The sequence below is a fragment of the Vicugna pacos genome, chromosome 19 (assembly GCF_048564905.1).
Source record: "Vicugna pacos chromosome 19, VicPac4, whole genome shotgun sequence".
Lineage (NCBI taxonomy): Eukaryota > Metazoa > Chordata > Mammalia > Artiodactyla > Camelidae > Vicugna > Vicugna pacos.
Window position 1 is genome coordinate 26151279 of NC_133005.1, and position 13065 is coordinate 26164343.

A 13065-nucleotide genomic window follows, 5' to 3' on the forward strand; every position below is an offset into this window, starting at 1 on the left:
TTTCAGTCCCCCCAAGTCTCTCCTGCCTTGTCCCTGCCCCTGTCAGTCTCTGAATCCCAGCCTCTCAGTCTCTTAGTGGAGTGTCTCTCTCCGCCTTTGTGATCCCCTGACAATGGGAGGTAAAAATAGCCCAGGGGCCGTGCTGGTGGAGATAAAAGGGAATTTGCCTTTTGTGTCCTGTGGCCAGGCTGGGGGGGCTGTGACACGTGGAGATTGCTGACATAGCTCTCCTCCGCTGACCTTGAGGGTGGTAATAAAAGCAGTAGCCCAGCTCCCAGCCCTCACCGTGGTGCTGAGGTGGGTGATCAGGACTGGAGTCGGAGCCTGCAGGAGGGCAGACAGGCTGGTGGGTGGGGGTGCTTGTGGGTTGGCACAGGTCTCTCCATTTCTGTGGGAGATGATACCCTGATGTTTGAGAGTGTGCATGTGTATGTTGAGGGCTCACCAGGGAGGCTGAGGTGGGGAGCCCCAGGGAATCACTTAGGTCTTGTGGGTTGTTGGATCATGTCCCGGTTTAGGGCCCCTGGTCCCTCAGTTCCCCTGTCACTGCCACCTTCCAGTGCCTGCTGCCTTGGACTACCTTGAACCTCCAAGATTTCTAGTGCCTCATCCTCCACCTCTCAGTGCCTCTACCATGATGGATGTGAGTGAACTCGGGGAGTCTGCCCGCTACCTCCGCCAGGGCTACCAGGAGCTGATGAAGGTGCACACTGTCCTATGGGATGGTAAGTGAGGGCAGAGGGGCATAGCCACAGAGAAGCCCTTCTGGACTCACACCAGGAGCGGGGAGGGGTGGCACTCAGCTCAGGTCTGAAGGAGTACACTGACCTGACAGCTGTTGCCCTGCACCTTTCCCTCAGATTCTGGGGCCCTGAGGGGAAAATCCCAGGGGCCTCGTGTACATAACTGTGTGTCTGTGAGCAAGCCTTGGTTTGCTCCTCTGTAAAATGGGACAGTATCGCCTGCCTCCTGGGGCTACAGCCCATGTCTGGACACTGAGGCTTCTGAGATGAGAGCAATTGGTATGTGTGCAGGCTGCCTCCACGTATCCATAAAACCTGTGCTGGAGTTATTTTTAGTGCTTTCCAGGAGCCAGAGCCTCTGTTTATTAGGGACAGGAATAAAGGCTACTATTTATGACCTGATTTGCTCATAGGACAATAATAACAATAGGCAACGTGTATCAAGTGCTTACCATGTGCCAGGCCCAGAGCAGATGACTTTCCATGCATCATCTCAACAGCCTGGGGAGGCGGAGACCAGAGCCAGGGCCAGCTTCACGGGTGTGCAGCCTCTGCACAGGGCACCACCCCCAGAGGGGCCTCACACTTGATTAGCATTCTGTTATCACCATCTTGAAATTTTTAATAATTTCTTAACAAGGGGATCTGCATTTTAACACTGGGGCCTGCAAGTTATGTAGCTGGTTGTGACTAAGGCACTTGGCTAGTAAGTGGCAGGACAGGGAACAGAACCTGGTGGTCTGCAGTTTGAGTCTGTGCCTTTAACTACCATGAAATATTGGCTCCCTGGAGCTCTGGGGCAGCTGGCCAGGCAGAAGGGAGCACAGAACACAGACTTAGAAGACCTGGGTTTGGGTCTTCAGTGAAATGGGGGAGGCAGAACCTCCTGAGAATTAAATGCATGATACTGAGAGCTGCTCCATATGGGAACTATGGAGATGCCTGTAATGTTTTCACCTTGGAGGAAACAGCCCCAGAGAGAATGAGGGATTTCCCCAAGGTTACAGGGTAAAGATGATAAGCAGAACCCTGAACCTAAGTATGGACCCAGGGCTGTGAGGGGCTGTTACCTCAGTCAGGGAACCCTCTAAGGAGATCTCTAGGGACCCTGCCAGCTCTGCCCTTCCAGGAGCCTGGGTCTGGAACAGCCTTCTCTGGGTACTTCTGTGTCCTGACTGAGGGGCTCCTGGGAGGAGCACAGCGCTATAGACACACCTTGGGAACCCCAGCTGGGCCTCCAGCCCCGGGGTGTGCGTCACCCTTCCTCAAAGCCCCAATGCTCTCCCCGAAACCCAGGGAAGAAGCGGGTCTGGGTACCTGATGAACAGGATGCTTACGTGGAGGCTGAGGTCAAGTCGGAGGCTACTGGGGGCAGAGTCAACGTGGAGACCAAAGACCAGAAGGTTTGGCTCCCCTTTTCCCGGGATTAGCTTCTCTGCCCTCCGGGGTGTAGCTCCTGGCCAGCGTGCTCTGGATAAAGGGAGGTCTGGGAGCACAGAGCAGGGAGAGGCTGAGGTCAGTTGGTTCCTGCCCCCTGCCCCCCCACCATACGGCATTCCTGGCAGGTACTGACGGTGCGCGAAGCAGAGCTGCAGCCCATGAACCCGCCGCGTTTCGACTTGCTGGAGGACATGGCCATGATGACGCACCTCAACGAGGCATCCGTACTGCACAACCTGCGCCAGCGTTATGCTCGCTGGATGATCTACGTGAGCCTAGGACTGGGGAGGGCCGCGGATGAGATGGGGCCGTTTGTGTTGGGGCGGGGCTGTAGCAGCAGGGGCGGGGCTAGGACCCTGGGGAAGGAGCGGAGCTGTATGTCATTGGGAAGCGGAGCTCGGAGGTGGGGTAGGGTGATGTCTAGGGGCTGTGGAGGCGGGGCCACTGGCTGGGGCGGGGCTAGGGGAGGGCTGGAGGTTTGGCTATAGGAGTGTGGGGGAGGAGCTGCAGCAGCACAGGCTGGGCAATGAGGCTGTACAGGTGGGGCCATGGTAAGGGTTAGGGCCCCGAGGACAGCAGAGGGTGTGCCGTGGCACGTTAAGCAGCTCCTCGGGGGGTTTGTGAGGGCTAGGGCCTGGGGATGGGAACTTGGCCTCCAACTATTCACCTGTACATTCTCTCCTCAGACATACTCGGGCCTCTTCTGTGTCACCATCAACCCCTACAAATGGCTCCCAGTCTATACAGCCTCCGTGGTGGCAGCTTACAAGGGAAAGCGCCGCTCAGAGGCCCCGCCCCACATATACGCGGTGGCAGACAACGCCTACAATGACATGCTGCGCAGTAAGGACCACCTTGACTCCACTCCCTGACCCAAGACCCTTCCCCCGGCTCCAGGACCACCTTCTCTCCGCTTGCACTGCCTTCCTTTTGAAGCTGCTGGACACTATCATAGTCATTGTCTCTCCAAGTGGGAGCTGGCCTGTAGTCTGGAGGGTCCCACCTGGTCCTTCCCACTACTAGCCCTGGGTGGTAGAGGGGCTTCCACAGCGCCAAAGATATCCAAGGTGTCCCACCTGTGGCTAGTCCCTCACTTTGGCTAACTTCTCTATCCCCTTCCTTTTCCTCCAGACCGGGAGAACCAGTCCATGCTGATCACGTGAGTGTGGGGCTCTGGGGTTGGGGTGGGAAATGCTGGTCATCTGTCAGGAAGGGAGTGGAATTAAAATCATTTAAGGTTGAATACAAAATATTTAGGGGAGTGGTTTTACTACCTGGAGCCAGTGTCCCAGGTGAAGCTAAATTAGACTGTTTTCTTTGCCCCCATTCTGGGCAGATGTGTTATGTATGGGTGGTGGGCAGGAAAGGGCTACTGGAGTGAACACCAGCCCTGATAGGCCCCTCTTCCGGAGCCTGGACTTTTCTCCCACCTTGTTTCTTTTGAGAGTTCTGATTCTAGCTCAAGGGGAAGGGGGAGATCTCTTTCCCTTTCCCTCCCTCTTACCATCTCCTTATTTCTGAATCTTACTTCTAATCTTTTGTTTGCCCCCCACGCGAAAGTGGTAGAATTCTTACATACCAAGTTTGTGTGTGAAACTGTGTGTGTGTGTGTGTGTGTGTGTGTGTGTGTGTGCAGCCTGGTGGTTAAGTGCAAGACCTTTGAGACCAGAAAGACCTGTATTCAAGTTCTCGTGGGTCCACTTCCTGATGGTGCCCTTGGGCCTCTGAATCTCATCAGTAAAGACAGAACAATCCCACTTACCTACCATCTATACCAGAGCTATAGGCGTCAGAGAGTTCTTGTTTGTACTTGACACACAGCAGAAACGGCTACATAATGTCTCTGGGTCCCATTTCCTTATCTATAAAATGGAGGCAATAATGGTGCCTGCCTTACAAGGTTTCTGAGGCTTAAATAAGTCAATACAGGTAAAGCCCGTGGCCCAGTGCCTGGCACTAAGTTAGTGCTCAGTAAACAGAGGCATCATCGTGTGTTTTCTCATCTCACTGGGATGGTCTATACTGCCTTGTTTTGTGAACAGCTCAATACTTCAGAGGGTTCATCTATCTCTGGGAGCTCTGGGTTGCATGGTCCTGAGTTGGGAGCTGGGTGTGGGGAGGGCAGAGGGACGCAGCTTGAGGGGTAGGTAGGGTGTTGGGGGATGGGAGGAATGAGAGTAGCCAGATAGGCCTTGGTGACTCATGTTTGTATCGTCCAAGCGGAGAGTCGGGGGCCGGTAAGACGGTTAACACCAAGCGGGTCATTCAGTACTTTGCCATCGTCGCTGCCCTGGGAGACGGGCCGGGAAAGAAGGCCGTAAGACTCGCCCACGTGGGCGCTGCTCCCTGCTGCTTCTCACTGTTTTTCTTTTCTTCTTCTTCTTCTTTTTTTTTTTTTTTTCTTTTTAAAACTGATTCCCCAGAGCCCTGCCTGAGCCTCCCATCCTGGTGGCAGACTCTGGCCTGAGCAAGGCTTGACCAGAGAGGCTGTGGCCATTCTCTGTCACACTGTATGACAAAGTTCCAGGCTTGCCTCAGTCTTCCCATCTGTAACCACATTTTATTCCTAAACATTTTATGTAATTTTCCCTTCCATCATGACCTTCATATTTTGAAAGAGTTTACCAAATAGGTTGCTTTTACCAAGAAGTGTTTGTTTTCTTGCACCAGTTACTTGCTGTCAGTCAAGCAAGCAGATCTGTACAGAGTTCAGCCAGAACCAAGGGCACCTGGCACTCCCAAGCCAAGATTAAGGAACAGTTTTGCACCCCATGATTTCTGTTTCGTTTTTTAAATTTTCTGAAATGATGGGGGACCAGTATTTTGTTTTTAATGTACAACATTCATTCCTAGCCTGAGGGCCAGCTGTTCAGAGCTCTGTGTGTGCTCCCTGCCCCCAAAACGGGCTGCCTTTTCTTTCCAGAAGCCGAGGGCCTCCTTTTGCACAGCCCCCCACTCCTGGTCTTGTTGAGCCTTGCTTTATTCTGGGGCATTTTTTTTTCTTTTTCTTTTTTCTTCTTCCACTTAGAGTTTTTTTCTTTTTCTTTTTGCCTTACCTGTTTCCCCACTTAATTTTCTTGTCTTTTTCTTTTGGTTTTAGTTTGGGTTTTTTGTTGTAGTGGTTGTTTTTATTGTTTTGTTTTGTTTTTGCTGTTGCCTTTTTGGCACTCTTTCCTCCCTCCCCAACTCCATTTTCCAAACTCCTGAAGTGTCTCTGAGGATGCTACAGAAAGTTGGGGCTTGGCCCAGTAGCAGGAATGGAGGGCAGGGAGCTGGCAGGGTGGGGGGTAGGGGTCACCTGGGCAGAAAGGAGCCCTGCCTCATGGAGTTGGGGTGGGTGGGGAACTGTCAGGCAGGGGAGGTGGAGAGAAAGGCTGGCCCACAGTGGGCCATGGGTGCTGGAGCTTAAAAACTGTATCAACCCCCCTCTCCTTGGCCCCACATTTGACCACATCTGCCAGAGAGAGCCTTGTTCAAAAGTGCTGTTTGTGAGTGTGTAGGGTGGAGCTCAGGAGAGGGGCTTTTGCCATTTTCCTCCTGCCTTTGTCCCTCCAGCAATATCTCGGGGATTTTTAAGTTTTGGGCTCCCTGGAGGTGAATGAATAAAGTCTCCTGGCAAGGGACAGGTGGCATGGCACCTGTCATTCCAGAATCCATTCCTTCCTTTTTCTCCCTTTTTTCCCAGGCTGCTGGGATTCAGGGTAGGGAAGAGAAGGAAAGGGAAGTGGAGGGAAGATAAGAGTGAGGCCAGGAGAGGAATGGGGAGGCTCCCCTCCCTTCAGTAAGTCCCTCTAGATAAGACATACAGGTGGCGTGGCCACGGGGAAGCAGAATGCCTGGGCTCAGTGTCTGCTCTGCCCTTCCCTTACTGTGTGGCCTTAAGCGATCGCTTTCCTACTCTGAGGCTTAGTTTCCTCATTTGCAAATGAGGGCTGATAATCTGCACCTGGCAGGGCCGTTTTGACTAATAGTAGGTGTACTATGTACACTGAAGACACACCTAATCACAATACAAAGGGGCAGCGTGGAGAAAGGCAATCACAGAGGGAGGTGAGGGGTAAGAAGGTTTGGGCAGAAAGGGATCTCTTCCAGACTTGAAGCATCAGGGAAGGCTTCCTAGAGGAGGAGGCATGTGAGCTGGGCTCTGAAAGGAAGTAGATTTTAGTCAGGAACCTCTAGGGCTTGGGGCAGGGGCCATTCCTGGGGTGTGAGAAATGAAGGGGTATGGAGGAGGCCAGAGACAGAGCTGGGGGAGGGAAGGGCTGCAAGTAGGAGACCCCAGTTGCAGCCCCTGCCTCAATCCCCTGACTAGGGCCATGCTTGCTCCACTTTCTAGCATTTCTCCTTCTAATAGTCCTTGAGGGTCAGGCATGGGGAGTGGGGCGGGCACTACACATTTGGGTGACTAACGTTCACTGTCCTGCTAACCACTGCCACCCCCCCCCGCCCCCGACCTGGTTAGACCTCACACTCTCTAACTTTGTCTTCCTTCTTCCAGCAATTTCTGGCCACGAAGACAGGAGTAAGTATGGGGCCCGCGTGAGGGGGGCAGACAACAATCATGGGGTCCTGGAGACACCCCCTTTCCCCTTCCCAGCCGGAGGTTATCTGGGATGGGCTAAGACACAGGACCATGGGCTGACAGACTCCTCACTCCACTGCCACCAGGGCACCCTCGAGGATCAGATCATTGAGGCTAACCCTGCCATGGAGGCTTTTGGCAACGCCAAGACCCTGCGGAACGACAACTCGTCCCGCTTTGTGAGTGGCCACAGTGGGAGAGGTCGGGGGCAGGAGCAGCGGCAGGGTGACACAAGGTGGTGGCAGGGCTTCAGCGGACAGCGCAGGGCTGGCTGGGCCCCCGACTGAGGCTGCTTCTCTGCCCACAGGGCAAGTTCATCCGCATTCACTTTGGTCCCTCTGGGAAGTTGGCATCCGCGGATATTGACAGCTGTGAGTATAGGAGGGGTTGGGGGAAGGCGGGAACCTGGGACAGAGGCCTAGGTCAGAGTCTTTCTGCTCAGACTGAGCATCTGTCATCAAGTCTTTGGGGCTCCCACCCATCCCAGGTGCTTCTCCTCATCCCCTGGTCACTGCCCAGCTCAGGCCACCTCACCTCTCACCTGGAACATTCCTCCAGCCAGTCTCCATTCCTCTTCTTTCAGCCAAAGTGATCTTTCCCTGGATACTAATCTAACCACGTTGCATTCCACTTAAAAACCTTTCCTAGATCCTGTCACCTTAAGATGGAACCCCAAATCCTTACTTAGCCAGCCAGGCTCCTTGTGATTGGGCCCTTACCCTCCCTGCCGCCTCAGTCTTTCCTCTGGCCTGCAACATGGCAGGCCTGTGCCCCTCCTGCCCCAGCCTCATCTCTACACATTGAGTCCCCATCCTTTTTGAAAGACTCTTCTAATACTTCTCTGGGATCGTTGCCCATCCTGCCTGACCCAGACCACTGCACAGACACCAGGTGACCAGGCCACATGCAGAGAGGGGCCTCCATACTGACTGCTTCCCACCTTGGGAGGCATGGCCAGATCCTGACAGATACAGACCAGCAGGTGGTGAGGGCAGGAGACATCCTAATTCATGCCCCGACTGACTCATCATGCAGGCTTTACTCTGCGCACACACTGATACACCAGTGCTGCTCAGGAGGAAAGGAATGTGGTCTGTGGGTGGAGGCATGAAGGCTTAGATGAAAACATAGTTAATTAAATCCCATGCAAAGACACCCATATTAATACACCCACACAGACTTGCAGACACATACATGTTCCTACACCATGACTTGTGTGCCAATGGAGAGACACCCTTCAGCACATGCCAGCACGTGTGCAGACATAGCACCTTGACACTAACCCCTGCCTTTCGCTGACACCTCCTCCCTGGCCCCTCAGCCCTACTGGGGTGACCCACTCCGGGGAGGCACAGGGGATGACAGGCCAGCACCTCCCTTTCCCCTAGATCTCCTAGAGAAGTCGCGGGTGATCTTCCAGCTGCCCGGTGAGCGTGGCTACCACGTCTACTACCAGATCCTCTCGGGGAAGAAGCCAGAGCTACAGGGTGAGGGCCAGCAGTGGATGGAATGGGAGTCAGAGCCCACACATCTGGGTGGGAGTGGGGCTGCCCGGCCCTGGCCTAGCGCCCATCAGATCAGCCCCTGGGATGCTGGTTCCCCTCCTATTCTGGGCTCCATGGCATCCCTTATTTCTTGGGGACCCAGAGCTCCTTTTCTCCACTCACTCCCTTCCTGGGACTTCTGGTTATTGCTGAGCATTGTCCTCTCTATGCTAGGGAACAGGTCCCTTTGCCCCACTGCCCTGGCAAGGTTGTCTTGCTTGCTGTTCTGAGGCTAGAAGCCCCGCCCAGTACCAAGGAGGGAAGCAATGGCTCTGTCTAGGCCCTGCTTCCCTCTCTTGCAAGCCCCTCAAGGGCAGAATCTGGTCCTTCCCGTGCCTTGACACCCAGCACAGGGTCTGGGCTAGGGGGTGGCTGTGAGCAGTAGTCACAGCTGACCTGCCCTTCTCCACCTTGTTTACCCTAGACATGCTGCTTCTGTCCATGAACCCCTACGACTACCACTTCTGCAGCCAGGGCGTCATCACCGTGGACAACATGGATGACGGGGAGGAGCTCATGGCCACTGACGTATGTCTGTGGTGGAGGAGGCAGAGTTGGGAAGCAGGTTCAGTGCCCTCAGACTGGCTAGACCCTGGAGGAGCCCAGACTCCTCTGAGCCTTCTGTCCCGCACCACAGCATGCCATGGACATCCTGGGCTTCAGCGTGGATGAAAAGTGTGCCTGCTATAAGATTGTGGGTGCCCTCCTGCACTTCGGCAACATGAAGTTCAAGCAGAAGCAGCGGGAAGAGCAGGCTGAGGCTGACGGCACTGAGAGTGAGGGCCAGGGCCCTGGCCCGACTGGTCATCTTGACCCTGACCCCACCATCTAGCCTGTGACCGTTGACCCTAACTCTCATCTACAGCCTTTGACCTCAGTCTTAACCTGACTTCTCAATTCCAGACCCTCACCCTCCTGAGCTGTAGAGTTCCCTAGCCCTGAACTTAACTTCTCCCAACCTCCCTCTCCTAATCCTAGGTTGGGGCCAGTAAATATGCCCCCAAGCACCTGTGTTCTTGGCCGCCTCCTCCTCATCTCACCCGTGTGCCCTCCCAGGTGCTGACAAGGCTGCCTACCTGATGGGGGTCAGCAGTGGGGACCTCCTCAAAGGCCTTCTGCACCCCCGGGTGCGTGTGGGGAATGAATATGTGACCAAGGGCCAGAGCGTGGAGCAGGTGAGCTGCTCACAGGCTGGGGCCCACCTGGGGACAGCCAGGGCAGGGTGCCCTCCTTGCCAGGTCCCAGCCTAGACTCCCCATGCCTCCAGGTGGTGTTTGCTGTGGGGGCTCTGGCCAAGGCCACCTATGACCGGCTCTTCCGGTGGCTGGTGTCACGCATCAACCAGACACTGGACACCAAGCTGCCCCGTCAGTTCTTCATCGGTGTCCTGGACATCGCTGGTTTTGAGATCTTTGAGGTGAGAGCAGGCCCACACCCCCAGGCTCTTGTTCTCTCTGGGGTGGAGGACCATGGTGGGTGGGGTGGGGGCAGGAGCCCTGGGTTTCTGCCTGGAGGCGGGGTGAACCCCTGCACATCCCTGTTCTCCGTGGGCCTCCCCGACCCCACCTGCAAGGAGGCCTGCTGAGCCCGGCACCATCCTGTGCAGTTTAACAGCTTCGAGCAGCTGTGTATCAACTTCACCAACGAGAAGCTGCAGCAGTTCTTCAACCAGCACATGTTTGTGCTGGAGCAGGAGGAGTATAAGCGGGAGGGCATCGACTGGGTCTTCATCGACTTCGGCCTGGACCTACAGCCCTGCATTGACCTGATTGAGAAGGTGGGGCCCAGGGCACGGCCACTGCAGGGAAGGGAAGGGCATGGGTGCAGTGAGTGAGCAGAAGCGAGTATGTGCTTGTGTGTGAGCAAGTGTGTGCCAGCGTGCACATAAGTGTGTGGTTGTGCATTGACGTGAGCTCGTTTATGTGAGCATGGCTGTGACGTGTATATGAATGGAAATGTGTGCATGTGTGTGAACAGGTGTGTTGGAGAGTGAGTGTGATTGTGTGTTGGTGAGCAGTGTGTGTGTGTGAGTGTGCATCCCAGCCCTAATGACAACAGCCCCGTTGCAGACCCACTTTCTCAAAACTGTCCAAAAGTGCAGGGCAGGGTAGGGTGTATTTGTTTATGAAACATTACATATATTTCCCCATTGCACAAAGACTAGAAGAAAGAAAAATGGAAAAATCTGAAGTAGAGGGGGAGAAAATGTTTTCCCTAGTAGTGCTGCCACCACCTGTTCCCTCCCAGTCCTTTATCCTGGGCATCCATTTGCTCTTACAGACACTGACTGATTTCTCATCTTACTTTTCCTCTGAAAATGTGCTTTGAGCATGGAGTGCAGATGAAGAAGGCACAGCAGTTCACGCAGCAGATGGTTATCGTGCGTTTCTGTAATCTCCTACTAGCAGATTGTTTAGGTGGTCAGCAGTTTTTTGCTGTTAAAGCAGCACTGAAAGTATTCACTTCCTCATTTTGTGGGTTAGGAAATTGAAGCTTAGCAAGGCCTAAGGGCCCCACAACTAGTAAGTGAGGAAGCCAAAATTTGAACTCAACTGCTTTTTCTGACTGTACTATGTGTGAGTGTGTGAGACCATGGATGTTGTGGGGTGAGTGGGTGCAGGAATGCCAGAGCGAGTTTGCACACTTCTTACAAGCAAAGAGAGCAACCCAGAGCTGCAAATTGTGCAGAAGAGGGTTGGAATCAAGCCACAAACTTTTCTTTCTCCTGGGTGAGGGTCTGGTCTTCGTCCCTCCGGGAAGATGGCTGAAGTTCGGGCATCTGGGAAGGTTCCTAGAGGGAGGGGCTCTGGGAAACGGGGGTCCAGCCCAGCCTGGATTGGGTGGCTTGATGGAGGCCTTTCAAGCTTGTGCCCTGTCTGCAGCCGCTGGGCATCCTGTCCATCCTGGAGGAGGAGTGCATGTTCCCCAAAGCCTCAGATGCCAGCTTCCGGGCCAAGCTCTATGATAACCACGCGGGGAAGTCGCCCAACTTCCAGCAGCCACGGCCTGACAAGAAGCGTAAATACCAGGCCCACTTTGAGGTGGTCCACTATGCAGGCGTGGTAGGTGCCTGTTGAAACCCCAGCTCTTGACCACTCTCCTCCCTCCTCTGGGTTCCCCCTCCTTGGCTCAGCACCTGTCTGGTCTCCGGCAGGTGCCTTACAGCATCGTGGGCTGGCTGGAGAAAAACAAAGATCCACTAAATGAGACGGTGGTCCCCATCTTCCAGAAGTCACAGAACAAGCTCTTGGCTACTCTCTACGAGAACTATGCCGGCTCCTGCTCTAGTGGGTACCAAGGGAGGAGATTCTCTGGGGGACTCACAGAGTGATGTCCCCTGGAGTGACCTGTCCCATGTCTCTCCTAGCTGAGCCCCCCAAGTCTGGGGTGAAAGAGAAGCGTAAGAAGGCAGCGTCATTCCAGACGGTGTCCCAGCTGCACAAGGTGAGGCCCAGTCTAGGCCCTGTGCAGGCCCTCACCCTGCCAGCCTCCAGCCCCGTCCTGGCTTCCTGCTGTGTCCCCTGCACCCTGGGCGGGCGGCCGTTAAGACTTGCAGTGATGTTTAACTCCTCTCCACGTGAACATCACAGCAAGTCTGTGCTGCTTCCCGTCCCCACGCTGCCTGGGCAGGGTTTAGGGGGGATGGGGTGGGAGCCACGGGGCCTGTGGGAGGGATGGGGGTTGGGGGAGGGAGTGAAGACTTTGGGGATGGTGAGGGGGACCCAGTCAAACAGAAGAGGACAAAGGGTCACAGGAACAGAGGGGACAGCTGTGTAGAGACACGCTTAGGCACCTAGCTCACTAGTTCTTAACGGGCTGATCCGCTGCGGTTTCCAATTCTGCTCTCTGCCCTCTTGTGCCTTCTCCCCTTTCCCCACCCCCAGGAGAACCTCAACAAGCTGATGACCAATCTGCGGGCCACACAGCCCCACTTTGTCCGTTGCATTGTCCCCAATGAGAACAAGACACCAGGTAGTCACTTTGGGGCAACTTGGTGGGGTGGGGGAACATTAGAGAGAGGGGACACGGCAGACTGAAGCCAGGTCTTCCCCCGCTGCAGGGTCAGCACAGCCTCAAAGCAAGCCCTGTGTCTGGACTCTAGACCATGAAAATGTGTCCATTGACCTCTAACCTTTCTCTACCCCTACCACGTCCAGGGGTCATGGATGCCTTCTTGGTGCTACACCAGCTGCGCTGCAATGGGGTTCTGGAGGGGATTCGGATCTGCCGTCAAGGATTCCCCAACAGGCTGCTTTACACTGACTTCCGGCAGCGGTAGGTGTCGCCCTGCCCCAGTCCTGGCTCTCTTCCCAGCTCCCCCTGCGCAGCCACCTTCCCCCTTGCCCTCCACCCAGGTGGAGGCAGCAGCCTGAGCAGGTGGGAAGGGTACACAATTTTAGAACCAGACAGATATTTCCAGTCACCAAGGAGGGTGCAGGGGGTACCAGGGACAGGGCTGGGCAGGCATCCCAGAAGGAGACGGTCATGGCTGAGACCTGGGAGTGGACTAGGGGAGAAGTGAACAGCCTTGGGGTAAATGTTGGAAGTACAGCAGCAGGTCTTGCTGATGAATTGAACGCAGAATAAGAAAGAAAGAAAAGATAAAAGTGACTTCCAGGAATTTGGCTTGAGCAACTGGGGAGCTGATGGCAGATTTACTGACATATCAAGATAGGATTTTTTTTTAAATTTCTTTGGTGGATGGAAGGATAGTAGAATGAGCTCTACTTTGAGTACGTCAAGTCTGAAATGTCTC

General features: G+C 54.7%; 1 protein-coding gene across 6 annotated transcripts in view; it reads left to right on the forward strand.

Annotated features, from left to right (window-relative positions):
- MYH7B (myosin heavy chain 7B) overlaps positions 1-13065 on the forward strand; it is a 40333-nt gene that overhangs the window by 16394 nt on the left and 10874 nt on the right. For 3 of the 6 annotated variants that reach the window (XM_015237867.3, XM_072944091.1, XM_072944090.1), the window contains 20 exons: positions 561-725; positions 2040-2146; positions 2309-2452; positions 2870-3026; positions 3315-3342; positions 4404-4500; positions 6682-6705; positions 6852-6944; positions 7073-7136; positions 8154-8252; positions 8734-8837; positions 8947-9085; positions 9366-9484; positions 9577-9726; positions 9916-10086; positions 11192-11371; positions 11464-11596; positions 11677-11753; positions 12194-12281; positions 12467-12584. In XM_015237867.3, coding sequence (XP_015093353.2) covers positions 635-725; positions 2040-2146; positions 2309-2452; positions 2870-3026; positions 3315-3342; positions 4404-4500; positions 6682-6705; positions 6852-6944; positions 7073-7136; positions 8154-8252; positions 8734-8837; positions 8947-9085; positions 9366-9484; positions 9577-9726; positions 9916-10086; positions 11192-11371; positions 11464-11596; positions 11677-11753; positions 12194-12281; positions 12467-12584 — 2183 coding nt within the window. In that variant the 5' untranslated portion in view covers positions 561-634. Of the gene's footprint in view, positions 1-560; positions 726-2039; positions 2147-2308; positions 2453-2677; positions 2735-2869; positions 3027-3314; positions 3343-4403; positions 4501-6681; positions 6706-6851; positions 6945-7072; positions 7137-8153; positions 8253-8733; positions 8838-8946; positions 9086-9365; positions 9485-9576; positions 9727-9915; positions 10087-11191; positions 11372-11463; positions 11597-11676; positions 11754-12193; positions 12282-12466; positions 12585-13065 lie in introns of those variants that run through there. The other 3 variants (XM_072944092.1, XM_072944095.1, XM_072944094.1) reach the window with 3 other exon arrangements.